The 21,347-nt window shown below is 37.6% G+C and overlaps 1 protein-coding gene across 2 annotated transcripts in view; it reads right to left on the reverse strand.

Moving 5' to 3' along the window:
* The window catches only part of LOC150085730 (nucleoplasmin-like protein ANO39), a 154,679-nt gene that overhangs the window by 39,611 nt on the left and 93,721 nt on the right, over window positions 1–21,347 (reverse strand). Inside the window, exon 5 of one of the 2 annotated variants that reach the window (XM_090373466.1) lies at window positions 7,591–7,728. The exons of the other annotated variant lie outside the window; for it this stretch is intronic. Within the exon in view, the coding sequence (XP_090229592.1) occupies window positions 7,625–7,728 (104 nt within the window). The 3' untranslated portion in view covers window positions 7,591–7,624. The remainder of the gene's footprint in view (window positions 1–7,590; window positions 7,729–21,347) is intronic. 2 annotated transcript variants of the gene reach the window in all.

Here is a 21,347-nt window from a genome sequence, read left to right on the forward strand (position 1 = left end):
ATGATATTGATTATGGTATATCAAGCTTATTGTCCAAGTTTGCAGACGATACAAAGGTTGGCAGGGTTGTTAAGGACACTACTAACACTATGCTGCTGCAACAGGATCTGGAAAGGTTGAGCAGATGGGCTGAGAGGTGGCGAATGAAGTTTAACATTGACAAATGTAAAGTACTACACATGGGAAACAGCAACCCCAGAGCAACGTATCAACTCTGTGGTACTACACTGACAGTGGTAGAGAATGAAAGGGACTTGAGGGTGGTTGTGCAGGCAGATATGAAGTTCTCTGAGCAGTGCAGACAGGCTGCAAGAGTAGCTCATGGAGTACTGTCAATGATATACAGGAATTTTTCCAGCAGGGATAAGGTGGTAATTATTCCATTGTATAAGGCAATGGTCAGGCCACACCTAGAGTACTGTATACAGGTCTGGAGGCCTCATTTCAAGAAGGACGTAGAGCTGCTGGAACGAGTACAGAGAAGGGCAACAAGATTAGTGATTGGAACAAAGGGGTGCTCTTACGAAGAAAGGCTTAAGTTTTGCAAATTACAGTGTCTGGAGACTAGGCACCAGCAAGGTGATCTGATAGAGGTGTATAAAGCCTTGAATGGTTTAAGCATGCTCAATGCTGATGGGATTCTTCCTCAAGCTCAGAAAAATCACCTCAGAGGGCATAAATTCAAATTGAGGAAAGACAGATGTAGGATAGACGTGCGGAAATTTGCCTTTAGCCAGCGGGTGGTTGGTTGTTGGAACAGACTTCCATCCCTTGTGGTGGAGGTTGATAGCCTAAATAAGTTTAAGGCTCAGCTGGACAGGTATTTTGAACGAACAGAGGGGTGAAGTGGAAGTGGGTTTTTTTTTTTTTCTTTTTTTTTGGCTGATGCTGCATAAGCTTGCTTTCTTGCATCAAATGCCTCTACTAATGCTAATGCTAATATTTCTGTATATTATACAAATGTAATAGTGGCATGTGATACAAGAAAGCAAGCGTATGAGCTTATGTAGCATCAGCCAAAAAAAATTCACACAACCTAAATGTATGCACATATATTTTTATATGAATATACATTGTTACTCACCTTTTAACACCCAAGAATTTTTTCACTTTCATCAGATGAAAACATTTCGCAAAATTTTTCAGTTGCTTTTAGATTTTTTTTTAAGAAATCAAGAAGTAAAAACTTTTGATGTTATCAATTTCCTATGGCAAATGTGCTTCCTTATTGAGGCAGCATTTACTAAGAAACTAATTTTCAATACAGTACTAAACAGGCAACCAGGAATATTCAAATACATAATCAAAGCCACACATGTGCACATATAACATCTATAAGAGCCATGCCACATTGTCAGCTGTGTACAGTGGGTTTGTTATCTTTTACATAAAAAAGTAGTGTATACACTACTTCCTTATGTAAAAGTGATGCACACCCGATTCGAGCCTCAAAACGGAAAAACCAAGTGCAAACTACTCTGGTTAAAAGGGACATTGTTTTATTAGGAGACTCCATTGTCAGGGAAACGGGGAATATTTTTTGTAATAAGGATAGGTGGAGCAGAACCAGGGTATGTCTGCCGGGAGCAACTATTGATGATGTCACCAACAGACTGTCAGATTTTAAAGGGGGTAAAGAAACTATTATTATTCATGTGGGGACAAATGATATTAAACGTACACGATCTGATGATTTGTTGGAAAAATACAGGACCATGCTGAGGAAATGTCGCGAGCTAGGCCATAATGTCTGCAATTCTGCCCAGACACGATAGGAGGGATTATATGTTAAGAGCCTTGTGGATTAACTCAAGACTTGAAAGAATCTGCAAGGCTTTAGGGGGTAAATTTCTATCAGCATGGCCCACACTTGTAGGTAGAAGGAATTTGTTTTGTAGAGACGGGATACACTTAAACAAAGGTGGTGCAAAAGTTTTTTCCAGTATTATTGAGGATACCTTAAAGGTTCAGGGAAACTGCTAGTTAGGGGGGATGTGGGTAATACTGGCACGCATTTATCTGATAATATTGGTCAATGTAACTCTTGCACATACCTTAAGAGTTCTTATCTGTTACCCCAACTGGACGTATTATCTAGATGTTCTGGGGGCAAAGACGTTTCACGTGAGCGGGTAGCTAATATTAGGGAAGAGAGCCTAAAAAACTTCAAGGGTTGTGTTAGGGTTGTTAAATATACAAGAACAGTAAATCTGAATTGTTTATACAGTAACGTTAGAAGTGTCGTCAATAAAATGAGCGAATTCGAACTGCTGGTTAAAACAAGTAAACCGGACATAATAGGGTTTACAGAGACGTGGTGCCACCCGGAAATTGGGGATGATGAGTTTCAGTACAGCTTGTATAATGTATTTAGGAAGGATAGGTTAGATAGAAGGGGTGGTGGGGTAATGCTTCTTATCAGAAGCAGCCTGAGTGCGACGATAGCTTTCCCGGATTCAGACATTTCACATGCTAGTATAGAGTCTGTATGGTGTGAGATAGTTGGAAACAAAGGTAGAATGCGAGTAGGAGTAATCTACAGACCAGGTGATTGTGAAGTTATGACAAAAGCCTCTACATGCAAATGGAATGGGCAAGTAAGCGTCAATGCCTTATTATGGGTGATTTCAATTTGCCTCTAATTGATTGGAGTAAATGGGAAGGAAACTCAACATGGGGAACAAAATTTTTAAATCAACTAGATGACTGTTATTTGTATCAACATGTCAGGGAAAGTACTAGAGAAAAGAATATCCTAGACCTCATCATCACACATAAATCAGATGACATAACAGGGCTGACAGTAGAGGAACCAGTAGCAGGAAGTGATCACGGAGTTCTACGGTGGATGATGACGAGAGAGGTAGCAGAAGTAAAAGGCAAAGGAATGGGTTTTAATTTCAGAAAAGGAAATTACGATGCCTTAAGGTACTACATGGCCTCTATTAACTGGGTGGATATCGCGCAGCGAATGAATACAATTGAACTGTGGTATGCTTTTAAAACATTAATCACAGATGCCTTGAATGCGTATATACCATTAAAAAAATACTCCACGAGGAGGGTTCCAAGTTGGATGAATAGTGAAGTTGCCACATTACTTGAGCAGAAAAAGGTGGCATGGAAAGGTTACAGAGCAATAAAAAGTACTGAAGCCTATAACAGCTACAAGGTGATGTGTAATAGAGCCACAGAAAAGGTTCGACAGGCAAAGGCAGTTTATGAGCAATCACTAGCAAACAGAGCAAAGAGGGGGATAAAGAATTCTTCACATATATAAATGTCAAGAAGAGCAGGACAAACCAGATCGGACCTTTACGTAAGGGAAAGGGGATAGTAATAAATACACCAGCTGCTGTTGCAGATGAACTCAACACTTATTTTGCATCGATATTTACAAATGAAAAGCCTTTTGTGGCAATGGGAAATTGTGGGAGCGAAGTTAAAAAATATGTAATTAATGATATTGAAATTTCGCAAGATTATTTAATGAAAAAACTTTCGAGCCTACAGACCAGTAAGGCTCCTGGAGTTGATGGAATATACCCTATAAAGTGGGCAGGAGCGGGAGTGCAGTAGCACACGCTCTTTGAGTAGACCGGGGTTCAAGCCCCTGACTGCTGAATACGGTCGATCTGCCAACCCGCACTGGACCAGCGTGGCAGATTATGGTCCATTTCCCTCAGCATGAATTGTTGAGGAGGCTTCCATCCTGCAGTGGGTTGATAATGGCTGCACTTTACTTTTTTTTTTTTTACTTTACCCTATAATCTTAAGAGAGGTGGCAAGCGAGTGCATTTAACCATCGAGGCTAATTATGCAAGCATCACTAGACTCTGGGGAGATTCCCTTGGATTGGAAAAGTGCAAATGTATCTCCCATACATAAGGGTGGCTCTAAAAGTGAAGTTGGAAATTATCGACCTGTCAGTCTGACTTCAGTAGTAGGGAAAATCATGAAGGCAATGATCAAGGGTGGAATTCAGGATCATTTGGATCGAATTGAAATTCTCAAGGATACTCAGCATGGTTTTGTAAAGGGAAAATCATGTTTAACAAATCTGGTTCGCTATTTCGAAAGGGTCACTCACGAGCTGGATTTAGGGAATAATTTCGACACTGTTTATTTAGATTTCAGCAAAGCTTTTGACTCAGTCCCACATGAGCGGTTGCTTTATAAGCTGGAACAAGTTGGAATCACTGGAAAAATCCTTAGATGGATAGAAGGATGGCTTCAGGGCAGGAGGCAGAGGGTTGTGATAAATGGCTATTCCTCAGATTGGGTTGATGTAAGAAGTGGGGTTTCCCAAGGATCAGTATTAGGACCACTGTTGTTTTTAATTTTCATAAACGACATTGATATAGGGATAGAGGGCGTGATGTCTAAATTTGCAGATGATGTTAAAATTGGTAGAGTAGTTAATGATCACTATCAAGCTGAGCTTCTTCAGAGAGACCTAGATAGACTTCAGGAATGGTCAAAAAATGGCAGCTGTGCTTTAATCCGACAAAGTGTAAGGTATTACACCTGGGAAACAGTAATTCCAAAAAAACTTATTCACTTGGTGGAGTTCAACTAAACCCAGTACTGGAGGAAAGGGACTTGGGTGTTACGATACGGTCAGACATGAAATTCTCTGAGCATTGTAAACAGGTTGCAAGGAAGGCCCATGGTGTCCTATCGATGATCTATCGAACTTTTGCAAGTTTAAATAGGGACGTGATAATCCCATTATATAAGGCTTTTGTTAGACCACACTTGGAATACTGTGTTCAAGTATGGAGACCGCACCTAAAGAAAGACATCGAGCTTCTTGAAAGGGTGCAAAGAAGGGTAACTCGCCTGGTGAGATCGGCAAAAGGGCGTCCTTATGAAGAAAGACTTTGAATATGGGGGTTGCAGAGTTTGGAAACTAGACACCTTAGAGGAGATTTGATCGAGGTGTTTAAGGCTCTGAGAGGCATCAGTAAAATGAATGAGGACAAAATTTTCAAGATTATAAATGATGCTAGAACTAGGGGACATGAATTCAAGTTACGGGGGAAATGTTTGGATTGGACTGCAGGAAGTTTTATTTTAGCCAGCGAGTTATAAATTACTGGAATAAGTTGCCTTCATGGGTGGTAGAGGCCGACAGTTTCGGGAAATTCAAAGGTCATCTGGATAGTACTTTCAGGTAAGGGAAGCGCATAGGATGATAGGTTTAATTTCCTTTTTTTTTTTTTTTTTGTTTTTACCATTGTTTTGTTCGGATTTTTTTTTGGCTAGTGCAGCATAAGCCATAGGCTTTCTTGCACCATGCAGCCGTTACTAATACTAATACACTTATTCACTTTCTTTACAGTTAATGTGCAGTTTAATAAAAGGTCAAAATGTAAGCTTTTAAACGAAAGAGAAATAATTGAATTAAAAAGTATAGTGGTTGTTAATCCAGATTTTACTGTAATACACCACTATATGAAAGCAATTAAAAGTGATTAACTTACACAGTAAATTAAAGAAGCATGAATTGTCAATGAAAAAAACAGGGGTAGCTTACATTGAATGTTATCAAAACTTACATCGTAGGTAGCGAATGTTAATTCTATTTACATCATATCTCATATGAAGAAAGTGGCGCTAATGCTGATTCCATTGCATCATTTGAAACATAGTTTTACACAGTGACTTAACACTCTGGCATCTTCTAATTGGAGTGGTGAGTTGGAAAATTTTCATGATGGTGACATTAATATTGGTTATATCTTCCCTGAAATTCCGTGAACAGATACTTTGCAGACTCAGTCCAGTTATTTGAACTAATGGAATAAAGTAAACTCTAAACAACTGATGGATTTCATTACTCAAGTAGCTGGGTAGTGAAATCCTTTGCCGTTATCTAGCTACATGGGTAGTGGCAAACACTTTAAATAAAACAGAAACACTTGTCCATTGGGGCAGTGTGTTTTATTTAGAGTTAGTACAATACAAGGCAACACAATAAGCAACAAACTTAGTTTGCTCAATGCTACATACAAAATGCAACTTAGCCCTGCAAGTAATTGCAAAAGCTTTGGCATCTCTATCAGCTGATTCCAACTAGAATATTGACACCATCATATTGTGGACATTAAAATCACCAATGTAAATTACTTCTGTAATTTAGAAAAGACTTGAGAAAGTGAAGAAAAGTGAAAAAAAAAGCAAAGTAATTTAGAACTTTACTTTCTCTGACAAACTTTCAAAATTACTTCACTATGATTAAGGAAAGTTAGATTGTTAGTGCCAAAGAAGGAAGTCAAAAGTTCCTTTATGGATTAGTACAGCTGAGAGAACAATAGTAGCATGAGATCAATTTGGAAGAATAGGGTAAAGCAATTTTAAGCAAAAGGAGATCAAAAAGAGGAGATTCCAGATGAAAAAGTCTCTGACAAGAAATATCAGAGCAGATATATGTACCAGCACCATCTTTGAGGAGAAACGAATCAGAGAGAGAGAATAACAGGAAAACTGGCATGAGCAGTTGTTTAGTTAACTGATAATTGAGATTCTGTCAGAAAAAGTAAATAGGGCTTGGAAGATTGTAGGTAGAAATAAATATTATTGATATGAAATAATGATAACGTATATATCCAGTAAAAAATATCTTTAATTATACTTTGGAGCTTTTGAGGCTGAAATTCTAACCAGTGGCTCTGGTTAGAGTCATTTAATATATTGTGCAATTCAAGAGCCATGAACCACTGCAAGGGCATGAGACTACACACCCCATCTTAGAGGCAAATGTTTTAAGTCTAGGTAAGTGCTGGACGCAAAACTACGCACGTCCATGTAGCAACAATGAACACCAGTTTAATGGTTGAATGGCCTACCTCGTGCCCTTGCATGGCTCACTGCACGCACAACTCTGTGTCTATTAAAATAATTTATCTCTAAAGTTTCCATTCTATTTGTTGATAAAGAGGCACATTCAGCCTCGAAAGCTCCAAAGTATAATTAAAGATATTTTTACTGGATATATATGTTATCATTATTTCATATCACTATGGATTCCAGTACAACAGGCCCATTTATCCTCAAATATTATTGAGATTGGGACCAAGGCCATTCATGTGTATTTGTAAAACATATTAGGGGAAGTTTTTGGAAGGACTGCATCATTTCATAGATAAGTGTGTTGTCTTAGTTTGTCTATTTATTAATGAAGCAGGGATGCAAATTAAGGAAAAATTTGGTGGGAGGGGGAAAGTGTGTATAAATTGATAAAAGTTTTGGATATAGTATATACACAGTAATAATATATTCAACTCCTTAACATAACATGGCTTTAATGGACCTTTAAGTGCCTTCCACATATACTCTATTCAGTCTCCTTCCAGTTACAAACTGGAAGAGGCTTCACACACAGATTTCAAAGAGAACAAAGGTAATTAAATGACAAGTTCAACTTATTTATAAAGTAATTAACTTATTAAGAAGTCCATATTCCATATGAATGACATCCATAAGATTTCTTTCTATTAAAAACATTGCAAAACACATTTCAAGTACTGTATTAAAAATAGAAATTCTTAACTTTAACACAAATTAAACACTAAAATAAATTCTTACTATTTTTTGTAAGCCCTCCAATTTTTCCGCCTTTCTACTCTCTCTCTCTTAGTTTTCCTTTGGAGACCATATCTTCTTCCTCTTCAACCTCTGCTGCTGCCTCATTCTCAGAACTTAAATCATTATCCACAAGTAACTCTTGAAAGAAACTCAAAGTTCAGACAGGGTTTTTGAGTAATATACATAGTTATTATGAAGAGGGTTCATTAACCTATTTGAAAGAGTAAACATATATATAGAATTTCCTATATGGACTTTGGACTATGCACGTATATGTTTTGAAGGTCACTCGATATAGTATCAATCAGGGCCATGCAAAGGTACTTGGGGCCCGGATGCATAAGGAGTTAAGGGGCCTCGTTTATAATTTAATTATTATTATAATATTGTTACGTTTTCATAGATAACTATAATAGACACAATGTTATCATCAACTTAACACACAGAGGAAATTTACACAAATGTTTTACGCATTTTAATATTATAAATACGTCAAAACAAAACAATCACTAAAATAGACATTCAGACAGAGTTTTTTATCATCAGCTTGACACAAAAAAGGAATTAGTATTAGTTGAGGCATATCATGCAAGAAAGCAAGTTTATATAGCATCAACCAAAAAAAAAAAACACCTCCCCCATTTCACCCATCCGGTCACTCCGAATGTTTCTCTAGTTCAGCCTTAAATTTATTTAAGGCTATCGTCTTCCACAACAGATGAAAGTCTGTTCCAGCAATCAACTACCGGCTGACTAAAGGCAAACTTCCGCACATCTATTCTATAACTGTCTTTCCTCAATTTGCATCTATGTCCCCTTAGGTTCTTAATCTGAGCAAACGGAAATATTGAGCCTGCTCAAACCATTCGAGGCTTTATACACTTCAATCAGATCACCTCGAAGGTGCTGCGTCTCCAGATGCTGCAACTTACAGAACTTAAGACTCTCTTGGTAAAAGCACCTTTTTGTTCCTTTCACCAATCTTGTTGCCCTTCTCTGTACTCATTCTAGCAACTCTACACCTTTCCTAAAATGAGGCTTCCAGGCCTGTACACAGTACTCAAGATGTGGCCTCACCATTGCCCTCTACAAAGGAATAATCACCACCTTATTTCTGATAGAAAAATTCCTATATATCATCGAAAAAAAACTCCCATGACCTGCTTTGCAGCCCATCAGCATTGCTCAGAGAACTTCATATCTGACTGCACAATTACCCACAGGTAGGTCTTTTTCATTCTCCACCTCCCTCAGCATAGTACCACACAGTTGGTAAGTTTCTCTTGGGTTACTGCTACCCACATGCAGTACTTTGCATTTGTCAATGTTAAACTTAAGTTTCCGTTTCTCAGCCCATCTGCCTAACTTTTCTAGATCCTGTTGCAGTAACATGCTGTCTTTACTGTCATTAACAACCCTACCAACCTTTGTGTCATCTGCAAACTTGAACATTAGGCCTGATATACCTCCATCAATATCATTGTTAAAAACACAAAACAACAATGGGCCCAACACTGAGCCCTGGGGCACTCCACTAATAACATTATTCCATGTAGAGCAGTGTCCATTGAATACCACTCTGTCTTCTCTCACTCAACCACCCTTTTATCCATTGTAGCAACGTACCCTGAATATCACACTGCTCCAATTTGTACAACAGTCTTGCAAGTGCAACAGTATCAAAAGCTTCCCTGAAATCAAAGTATATGATATCAAAATTTTTTAGCAGCCAGTTCCTTTGTGAATACATCGTAGTATCCAATCAAATTGGTCAGAAAAGACTTCCCCTTAGCAAACCCAAGCTGTGTCTGAACTATTACTGCATGTCTAGATGATCCTGCTTCACTTTTTAACCAGTGACTCCCTGGAGCAGAAGTTAAACAAAAAAAAAAAAAAAAAAAAAAGTAAAGTGCAGCCATTATCAACCCACTGCAGGATGGAAGCCTCCTCAACAATTCATGCTGAGGGAAATGGACCGTAATCTGCCACGCTGGTCCAGTGCGGGTTGGCAGATCGACCGTATTCAGCAGTCAGGGGCTTGAACCCCGGTCTACTCAAAGAGCGTGTGCTACTGCACTCCCGCTCCTGCCCACTCGGCTACGGAGGCCGTCAGGTCTATAATTATTTGTGTCACCAGTTGAACCCCCTTTGTGAATTGGGGATACATTTGCACATCTACAGTCCATGGGGATCTCTCCTCAATCTAAATATGCTCTCATAATTATGGCTAAGGGTTTGCTTACTTCCCTCACTGCCTCCTTCAATATAACTGAATAGATTGCATCTGCCTCAGATGTCTTTATTTTTAATTAAAACAATTTCTCCTCCACTTTGTTCTCCATTATTACAAAATCATTTAACTCCCTGTTAAAGTTTAATAAACTTCTGTCCTCCCCTTCCTTACAGAATTCCTCATGTGTGAATGTAGATGCAAAATTCAGTTTGTCAGTTATATGAGCAGGATCATCAACAGTTGAACCACCAACATCAAGTGGACCAATCTGATTCATCTCCTTCCTTCTAGAGTTTACAGAAGTAAAGAAGTCTGTTGTTTTTCTTTGCATCCTTTGCCAAGGAATTTTGCCCAAGCAATCCTTTGCCTAACCTCCTTTGTGACTTGATTCCAAACTAGCTTATATCTGCCATAGCCTTCTGTGTCACCTGATAATTTATATGCATCCCATAGATTTTTCTTTTCTACCAGGAACCTCATTAGTTCATCTAGCATCCATTTAGCCCTAAATCTTGAACAATATTTCTTAGTTGGTATGAAAAGCCTATTAGCTTCCAAGATTGATTTCTTGAAGACTTCCTATTTAGAATTCTCTGTTTTTAACATCATCAATTGGTCCCACTGTATAGAATTTAAAAACTGTCTGAGACCACTGTAGTCACCTTTACAAAAACAAAAACCCTTCCCTTTACCTTTGATGGTAGTTACATCTTTGAGTAAATCCCACATCAGTACACCGTGATCACTGTCACCTAGTGGTTCCATTATCTGCAAATTCTTAATGCATGAATAACTGCTGATAATCAGATCAAGAGTATTTATTACTTCCTCCAGTTGCCCTTCAAACATTTTGCTGTAGAAAACACTCCTTCAATAAATCCACAAAAGTCTTGCTAGAGTGCAAGTGACCAACCCACAAGTTCCAGTCCATATCCAGAAAGTTAAAATCCCCCATTACAAAACATGCCGATTTGCTGGCCCATTCTATTTCTCTGCACAATTGTTCGTTGTACTCATCAGAGTCATTAGGCCTATAACACACTCCTACCCTCATTTTCCCTTTCCTAGTGTTTATGTACACCAAACTGATTCAACCTTGCATTGTCCACCCGTGTCTATTGGATGCACTTCCTTAGATTTTGTGTGTTTCTTAACTACAGTGGATTAGTTATTTGGGCCACCAGTTAATCAGGGCAGTCGTTTATTTGGGGTAAATCTTAAAAAACAGAACCCAATCGAGAAAATAGCCAGGGTTTACTTCGCTTAATTGGGACAACATGCCATTTAATCGGGGCAGGAGACTGCAGCACTGGAGATTACCCTACGATTGTCTCCAACCGTACTACATAGTTCGGTCGGATTTCTGGAGGTCACAACCATAAAACAATTAGCAGTCACCTGTTTATTGGGCTTTTCTGTTAAGTGCAATCTATCATAAACGGATAGTAAACTCGATCATATTGAATTTGCAATAATACCGACCTCTGGAATTCTGTGGGTTATTATGGTGAAATGTATTTATACTTCCATGAAATCTTCAATCATATAAAAAAATTAATTTTCATAATCTTCTCTTCATTCCTGTTTTTAAAGCTTCATAACTTGTTACTCCGTTCTCACTTGTGCTTTTCGTGTTTTTATGGTCTTGTTATTGATTGCTCATCTTTTTATTGTTTTAAATTTTAAAACTCACCAACAAATGTCAGCGAACAGAAATGTCAACTAGTTAGTATGTACATATTCCAGTACGTATTAATTATTCTGATTTTCACGTATCATTTAATTTTTTAATTGGTAAGGTAATAAAGGGTAAATTTATGCTTAATATATCTTTACTTTTATAGCATGTGGATAATATTCCTCCTATTTTCGCTAATTAGAATTGCTGTTTAACAGAATTAAAATTCAATTCACAAACGTGTCACAATGACTGGTGCTTACTGCACATCGTATAGTGAATAGTACTTTACTGTGATGACTCCATCATAACATGATTTGATTGTACTGTTGTTGTTGTTGTTGTTTAGGAGCATTAGCAACTAAGGCCATATTGCTCTGGGATATGCGGTGGTCATTCCCTGACCTTTCCACATCTTCCGTATTTGGTGGTGACAGGCTCGAACACCGGTCAAGAAGCGTGTGCTACGCACTGTTGCTCCTTCCCACCTGTTTGATTGTACAGTGAACCAATTGTAAAGCGGGGGGGGTCCCTTGTATTTTTAACTATTTAAGTGAAACTTCGGATAATTGGGGCAGCCACTTAATCAGGCCAAAATGCACTAGTCCCGATGTGTCCCAAATAACCGGAATCAACTGTATAAGTATAACCCCTCCCTCCTCTGTCTATCCTTTCTGTACACATTGTACTTCCCAAGTTCCAATTATGTACTACTTATATATGTGTGTAAGCCCATGTCTCTGATATTCCAACAATATGCTGCCTTTAATGTCTTGATGAGTACTTCAAATTCATCAAATTTATTTACTATACTTCTAGCATTGGTGTATATGCAAGTATATTTGCTGATGCTATCTGCACTACTTATATATGTGGAACACCATGTCTCTGATTTTCCAACAATATGCTGCATTTGATGTCTTGATCAGTATTTCAAATTCAAATTTATTTACTATGCTTCTAACATTGGTGTACATGTAAGAATAACCCCAGGGGCTCATATCTGATGAGTATGGGCTTGGCACACCCAGGGTCCTGAGCTGGATATCATCATTCTTCTCTTTCTTTGTGATTTCCTTCAACTTCTCTCTCTCTCTCTCTCTCTCTCTCTCTCTCTCTCTCTCTCTCTCTCTCTCTCTCTCAGGGTAACTCAGAATTTTTTTTTTTTGGCTGGTGCAGCATAAGCCTTAGGCTTCCTTGTACCATATGGCTAATAATAAAAAAATAATAAATATTTGCTGATGCTAACGAGACAGTGTTAGGTGGGTCGGAAAACTGCTAGCTTCGGGGGATACACAGACTAAAAGGTTAACAGTGGCCGCAGGCAGAGGCAAAAGTGATTCTTGCACTGCTTCTGAAAGCAGCCTGAAAAGCAAGGCAACAGAGATTTCCAGGACTGCTGGGAGTCATAGCAGAACAAATAAATACATGGGCTGTGTTAGAGTAACTAAGAGTAGAAACAGGTGCATGTATACTTGCATGTACACCAATGCTAGGAGTGTAGTTAATAAACTTGAGCTTGAAGTGCTAGTCAAGACATCAAAGGCAGATATTGTTGGAATATCAGAGACGTGGTGTCACACAGACATAAGCAGTGCAGAATTGGAATTTAGGGAGTACAATGCATACAGGAAGGATAGACAGGACAGGAAAGGAGGAGTGATTATACTGTTAGTTAAGAAACACAAATCTAAGGAAGTGCATCGATTTGATATAGGTGGACAATACAATGTTGAGTCTGTCTGGTGTGACATAAGCACTGGGTGAGGAAAAATGAGTAGGTGTGTGTGTTATAGGCCTAATGAATCTGATGAGTGTAATGAGCAATTGTGCAGAGAAATATGGGCTAGTAAGTCAGAATGTCTTATAATGGGTGATTTTAACTTTCCAGATATTGATTGGAACTTGTGGATTGGTCATTCGCACACTAACAAGACTTTCGTGGATTTATTGGATGACAGCAACATGTTCGAGAGGCAACCAGACTGAGTTAATACTCTTGATCTGATTATCAGCAGTGATTATTCATGCATTAAGAATTTGCAGATAAAGGAACTACTGGGTGACAGTGACCACAATGTTCCCACATCAGTACATTGTGACAGTGATCACAATGTACTGATGTGGGAATTACTTAAAGATGCAATTACCATCACAGTTAATGAGAAGGGCTTTTGCTTTCGTAAAGGTGACTACAGTAGTCTCAGACAATCTTTAAATTCTGTATTGGGATCAACTGATGATGTTACCAATGTTGAATTCTGAATGGGAAGCCTTCGGGGATGCTACTAGGCTTTTCATTCTAACTAAGAAATACTGTTCAAGGTTTTGGCCTAAATGGATGTTAGATGAATTAATGACACTCATGGCAGAGAAGAATGTATGGGATGCACATAAAGTATCAGGTGACACAGAAGCCTATGGCAGGTATAAACTAGTCTGTAATCAAGTCACAAAGGAGGTTAGGCAGGCAAAGGCAGATTACGAGAAATCCTTGGCAAAGGATGCAAAGAAAAACGGCAAAGAGTTTTTTACCTATATAAACTAGAAGGAAAGGGATGAATCAGATTGGACCAATTAACATAAGTTGACTATTGATGATCATGCTAAGGTAGCCGATAAACTGAATGAGTATTTTTTATCTACAGTCACACATGAGGAATTCTGTAGGGAATTGGAGGACAGAAGCTTATTAAATTCTAATAAAGAGCTTAATGATTTTGTCATAACTGAGAGTGAAGTGGAGGAGAAACTAGCTAAATATAAGAAAGGCACCTGGGGTGGATGGGATCTATCCAGTTATAGTAAAGGAGGTAGCAAAGGAAGTAAGCAAACCCTTAGCCATAATTATGAAGGCATCTTTGAACTCAGGGGAGGTCCAACAGACTGGAGGTGTGCAAATGTATTACCAATTCACAACGGGGGATCAACGGGTGACATGAGTAATTACAGAACTGTTAGTTTAACTTCTGTTCTGGGGGAAAATAATGGTGTCACTGGTCAAAGAAGCATTGTAGGATCATCTAGACAAGACTGCAGTAATTATTCAGACACAGCATGGGTTTAAGGGAAAGTCTTGTCTGACCAATTTGATTGGATATTACAATATAGTTACAAAGAAGGGCTGCAAAGATAAATTTTGATATCATATACTTTGATTTCAGGAAAGGTTTTGATACTATTACGCATGGAAGACTGCTGTACAAATTGGAGCAGTGTGGCATTAAGGGCAAGCTGCTACAATGGATAAAAGGGTGGTTGAGTGGAAGAAGACAGAGTGGTAATTAACGGATACTGCTCTGCGTGGACTAATGTAGTGGAGTTCCCCAGGGTTTGGTGTGGGCTAATTGTTGTTTTCTATATTTATCAATGATACTGATGACGATACATCAGGCTTAATATCCCAGTTTGCAGATAATACAAAGGGTGGCAGGTTTGTTAATAACTGTAATGACAATATACTACTGCAACATGATCTAGAAAAGTTGGGGAGGTGGGTTGAAAAGTGCAACTGAAGTTTAACATTGACAAATGCCAAGTACTGCATATTGATAGAAGTAACCCCAGAGAAATGTACCAACTGTGTGGTACTAAACTTAGAGTGGTAGGGAATGAAAAAGACCTGGGGGTAATTGTGCAGTCAGATATAAAAGTTTCTGAGTAGTGCAGATAGGCTGCCAGAGCAACTCATGGTGTCTTGTCAATGATAAAAAGGAATTTTGATAGTAGGGAGTAGGAGGTGATTATTCCTTTGTATACAGCAATGGCCAGGCCACACCTTGAGCACTGCATAATGGTCTGGAGGCCTCATGTTGGAAAGGATGTAGAGGTGCTAGAATGAGTACAGAGAAGGGCAACAAGATTAGCGAGGGGAACGGAGGGTTGCTGTTACCAAGAAAGGCTTAAATTCTGTAAATTGCATCATGTGGTGACTAGGCACCTGCGAGATGATCTGATTTAGGTGGCTAGGGTCTTGAATGGGTTGAGCAGGCTCAAGGCTGATGGAATTCTTCCTCTTGCTCAAATTACAAACCTGAGTGGTTGTAAATTAAAATTGAGGAAAGACAGTTGTACATGAATTGTTGAGGAGGCTTCCATTCTGCAGTGGGTTGATAATGGCTACAGTTTTTTTTTTAGTTGTAGAATAGATGTTTGGAAATTTGCCTTCAGCGAGCAGGTGGTTGATTGCTGGAACCAATTTCCATCTGTTGTTGCGGAAATTGATAGCTTAATAGCTTAAATAAATTCAAGGAAGAACTGGACAAACTTTTAGAGCAAATGTTTTTGTGGGATTTTTTTTTCTTTTTTTTTGTCTAATTCTGTATAAGCTTGCTTTCTTGCATCATATGCCTCTACTAATGCTAATTAAACTTAAATAAAAAAATGTTATTTTCATTTTTTTCATCTAAATCTGCAAATTTCAACATAACTTTTTTTTTTGTTCCTTTTCCTACTTTCAGGAAAATCTGTATTTATTTGTAATTTTCTTGTCTCATGCTTGGCAACTTTAATGTTTCATTAAATTTTTCTCTTTTCTCACTTAATCTTTCTTTTTCAGCTTTTATTAACATTTCTGCCCAATTTAAATTCGAATCAAGGGACTGCAATATTTGCTTATTTTACTTATTTCATTCAGTAAATCATACCATACAATAATGAATATAATGAAAGGTAATTTTTTAATTCTTTTCAGTAAACTGCTGGCCTCTGAAGCAACAGCATTATCAGTGACCATATTTAAGTTCTTCTAAGGCATCCAATGATTCTCTTAATTTAAATCTAACTACCTTCACTAATATAGATCTTTCTTCCCATCTTGAATCACTCAAGAGGTTTTTAAAGTAAAGGACTGCTTACACAAAATATTCCAATGAATAGAAAAATATTGTGTACAATCGGATTATTACAAAAAATATTTTACATTCTAAATTGTTTGAAGCCGAATCACAAATGATAAGATTTAATGAATGTGCAGCACATGGGATATACACAGCACCTGATAGAATACTTGAAATTCTGGCTTGACCTATTTCATATTGGCATTTCATGTTTGCAGCATTATCATAACACTGACCTCTGCAATTTATGTCAACACGAAATTTTCATATTAATTTTAATAACAAATTTATTAAGACTTCACTGTGATCAGTTGTTTCAAAAAATCCAATGAAATGTTCTCTTATTTTGAATTCATTTTTATTCTTGTCAATACCCACATAACTTAGGTGTGCTCCTCATGTTAAATATCTGGTCTACAATTTATTTGAATCCTATAGTATTTAGTTTTTTTTTTTACTCCATTTAAAATTGAACCAAAGTCTTCATTAAACTCTTAGTGGCAAATTTCTACTACATAAAAATAATATTACTGAAACAATTCTTCCATGTAAGATTTTCAGATTCTTTTTTCCCTCATTTAATAATTTTTGTGTTGACTTATTCTTGCCATTTCAGGGCCATGCAAATGGGGGATGCACCGCACCAGGGCCCCAATCTAGGAAGCCACCAGTCTCGACATAAACGAGTCCCTTAACCCCTTTTGCATCCGGGTCCCCCAAGTATCTTTTTGCATGGCCCTGTTGCCATTGACAAAAACAGTTTATATGTATTTTTCCTACTTCATGATCTGTAAGCAAAACACTAAGTTTCCTTCAATTATTGTAACCATTTACAAAGTTATTTGGTGTTTTGATTTGATAAATTGTTATCAAATATACCAAATAAATTTACAAATTTATTTGGTGTATTTGATTTGTGAAACAATGAACACAAAAGGAATGCACAGAGTCAGTGCTTAATGAATATATTAACCAACTGCAATTAATTACGTCTCCGTTTTTTAAAGTTACTTTATAATAACTAATGTTCTGTTATCAACTGAGTTACATGGAAAAATTACATCAGTTGCCTGTTTGGGACCTAGATTTACAAACAACTCTCAAATCATCATTAATTATTTTTGATCATGTGCATGGATCATCGCAACTAATTACATCAATCTCCTGAAAGTTTTATCAAGTCACTATTACAAAAATTATTTGATACCTGTTGATGATCTTCAGTGATGTCTGTTAGAGAAGTTTAGTGAATCACCCTCTTGTTCTTCACTTTTTTTGGTATTCTTTTCACACTGTTCTTTATTTTCTTTTGACACATCTTCATATACTTCAGTCTTTTTCTCTTCATCAACCAGCATTGATGGTAATGTGGACATTCATTGCTCTTCATCGTCTTACATTCCAAAAACAACAATTGTTGTTGTTGGAACGTAAGCTTTCTTCTTCACTTTATTCACATACATGAAAAATTCCTTGTCCCTATTCTTTTCTCTCTTAGCTTTGGGCTCTCTAGCCTTATCTGTGGTACTATTACAAATCAACTTGTACCTACCTGTTGTAAGCTTACTATCTAGACTGTCCAAGGCTCTCTTTTTCGGTTCTATTTGGCCAGCCAGCTCTGCAGTCATCCATTTTGGCATTTTCCTCCTGCACTATATTCTTAATAGTATGTATGTGTTCATGGCTTCTTGACTTTTGCTTTAAAAGGTATTCCATAATTCAAGTTTATTCACTCTCACTCTGCACTCCACCCAATTAATAGATGCCATATAGCACATTAAACTGACAGTCTCCTCTTCCGAAATTAAAACCTGTGCCTTTACCATTAACTACTGCAACTCTTCATCTTCCAACTGATGACAATATGATCATTACCTAACAATTGTTCTCTTATTTTAAGCCCTGTGATGTCATCTAATTCGGGAGTAATGAAGAGTTCAAGAATATTCTCAACCCTAGTATTATCTCTGACATGATGGTACAAATAATAATCATAATCATCTAGTTTATTTAGAAAATTTTTTTCTCCAGGTGAGTCTCCCTCCCACTTATTCCAATCTTAGAATCTTTCCAGTAATCTCTTAGCATGCTCTTCACAGTCTTCCAGTCTGTAGATTACTCCCACTCTCATTATACCTTTGCTTCCAACTAACTAACATCACACACATTTTATGCTGGCAAACAACTTCAGACTCAGCGAAAGCTCTTTTCACACACTGGTTGTTTTTGATAAGAAGCATGACCCCACCACCCCTTCTAATCTTCCCTATCATTCCTAAATACATTATACATACCATAGTGGAAGTCATCGTCCCAAATTTTCAGGTGGAGCTATGTTTCTGTTAGCCCTATTATGTCAGCATTAATTGTTTTAAGCAGGAGTTCAAATTCAGCCATTTTATCAACAACGATCCTGATATTACTGTAGCCACAGTTAAGACTAAGTAATCTTCTATAGTTTATTACCCTGACACACCCCTTGAAGTCATTTAGGTATATTTCCCTAGATTTATCTTCCTCCTCACTTGAAATGTTTCTGTCCTCAGAACATCTTACCAAGATCGGCTGTTGTGGCAACAAACAAAAATTCATGAGGTGAGTGCAAGAATTACTTTGAGCCATCTCGTCAGATAAATCTCGATCTAAATTACCCTTCTCACACCTCCAGTCCATGGGGACCTCCCCTGAGTCCAAGGTATCTCTCATAATTATGGCTAAGGGTTTGCTTACTTCCATTGCTGCCTCCTTTAATATAACTGGATAGATCCCATCCATCCCAGGTGCCTTCCTTAAGTTTAACTTCAAAAATTTCTCCTCCACTTTGCTCTCAGTCATTACAAATTAACTTAGCTCTCTGTTAGAGTTTGATAATCAAATCTACCTCATATGTAGATTTGCATCTACATATGAGGATTTGCATCCTCATATGTAGATGCAAAATACTCATTCAGTTTATCAGCTACCTGAGCAGTCAACAGTCTACCTCAATAGTCAACCCATCTATGTTAAGTGGTCCAATCTGATTCATCCCTTTCCTTCTAGAGTTTACATAAGTAAAGAACTCTGTTTTTTTTTTCTTTGCATCCGTTGCCAAAGATTTCTTGTAATCCACCTTCGCCTGCCTAACCTGCTTTGTGACTCGATTACAGACTAGCTTATATCCATAGGCTTTATGTCACCTGATTATTTATATTCATCCCATACATTTTTATTCTCTGCCATGAGCCTCATTTATTCATCTGACTTCCATTTAAGCCTAATCCTTGAACAGTATTTCTTAGTTGGAATGAAAAGCCTAGTAGCCTCCAAGATTAAGTCCCTGAAGGCATTTAGAATAGGCATTTAGTAACATCATCAATTGATCCCACTGTACAGAATTTAAAAACTGTCTGAGACCCTGTCCTCAACTTTACGAAAGCAAAAGCCCTTCCCTTTAGCCTTGATGGCAGTTACATCTTGAAGTGAGTCTCACATCAGTACATTGTGATCACTGTCACCCAGTGCTTCCTTTATCTGCAAATAATCACTGCTGATAATCAGATCAAGAGTATTACTCCCTCTGGTTGCCTCTCAAACATGTTGCTGTAGAAAACAGTCATCCAATAAATCAACAAAAGTCCTGCTAGTGTGCGAGTGACTAACCAACAAGTTCCAGTCAATATCTGGAAAGTTAAAATCCCCATTATAAGACATTCTGATTTACTGGTCCGCTATTTCTCTGCACAATTGCTCATTATGCTCATCAGATTCATTCAGCCTATAACACACACCTACTCTCATTTTTCGTTTCCCAGTGCTTATGTCAACACCAAACAGACTCAACATTGCATTGTCCACCAACATCATCTAGATGCACTTCCTTAGACTTTATGTGTTTCTTAACTAACAGCATAACCTCTCCTTCCTTTCTGTCCTGTCTATCCTTTCTTTACACATTGTACTCCCCAAATTCCAATTCTGCACTGGTTATGTCAGTGTGACACCACGTCTCTGATATCCCAACAATATCAGCCTTTGATGTCTTGACTAGCACTTCAAGCTCATCAAATTTATTAACTATACTTCTAGCATTGGTGTACATGCAAGTATACATGCACGTTTTTACTCTTACTCACCCTAACACAGCCCATGTATTGACTTGTTCCACTATGACTCCCAGCAGTCCTAGAAATGTCTATTGCCTTGCTTTCCAGGCTGCTGCTCATTCTAATAGAAACAGTGCAAGAATCAGTTTTGTCTCTGTCTGCTGCCACTAGCAGTTTTCCCAACCCATCTAACACAGCCTCAATAGCATCAGTAAATATTCTTGCACCCTTTCTATTTAAGCGTACTCCATCCATGTAGAAGCAGTCTCGCCTATCAACAGGCACAGACCAGGCTAAAAAAAAAAATTCTACCTCTTGAGTCTTGCACAATCTCTCCAGGTCCAAACTGATCAACAAGACGTGGAATATAACCAGCATGACATACTACCCTTGTATTTTCATTTTTCTGCTTCTACATTTTTATTTATTCTTCTCTTTTTTTGTTCCAAAAAGATACACTCATGTTGTAGCCATTTTATCTAATCTCCATTAAATAAAATTAATTATTTGTTAATGAATTGAAAATTAATATTTTATATACCCAGTGGATAACCTTAGTAAAAATAATTATTACTCTCATTCACATTCTTAATGAGAGGTCCGGCATCTGACTGTTAATAAAATAATTAATAACAAAAAAAGTGAAGCAAAATACATATTTCCAAAATTATTTTATTAATTGACAAAGGCTGCAAAAGTTGTAATTAATTAAATTGTTATTAAAAAATATTTCAACTATTATTTTAAGGCTCAAAAATACTTATCAAGGTTGTATTATTTTATCTACTAAATTTTTTAAAAACATTTCAAATTCTATGGTCCCTTAATTGGGGGCCCTGGTGCAGTGCATCCAATGTACCTCCATTTGCACAGTCCTGGTGTCAATGAATTGCATGTATACATGCACTGATCATCAGAAAACA

Source organism: Mastigoproctus giganteus, chromosome 5, assembly GCF_048544385.1.
Source record: "Mastigoproctus giganteus isolate SK-2022 chromosome 5, ASM4854438v1, whole genome shotgun sequence".
Taxonomy (NCBI): Eukaryota; Metazoa; Arthropoda; class Arachnida; order Uropygi; family Thelyphonidae; genus Mastigoproctus; species Mastigoproctus giganteus.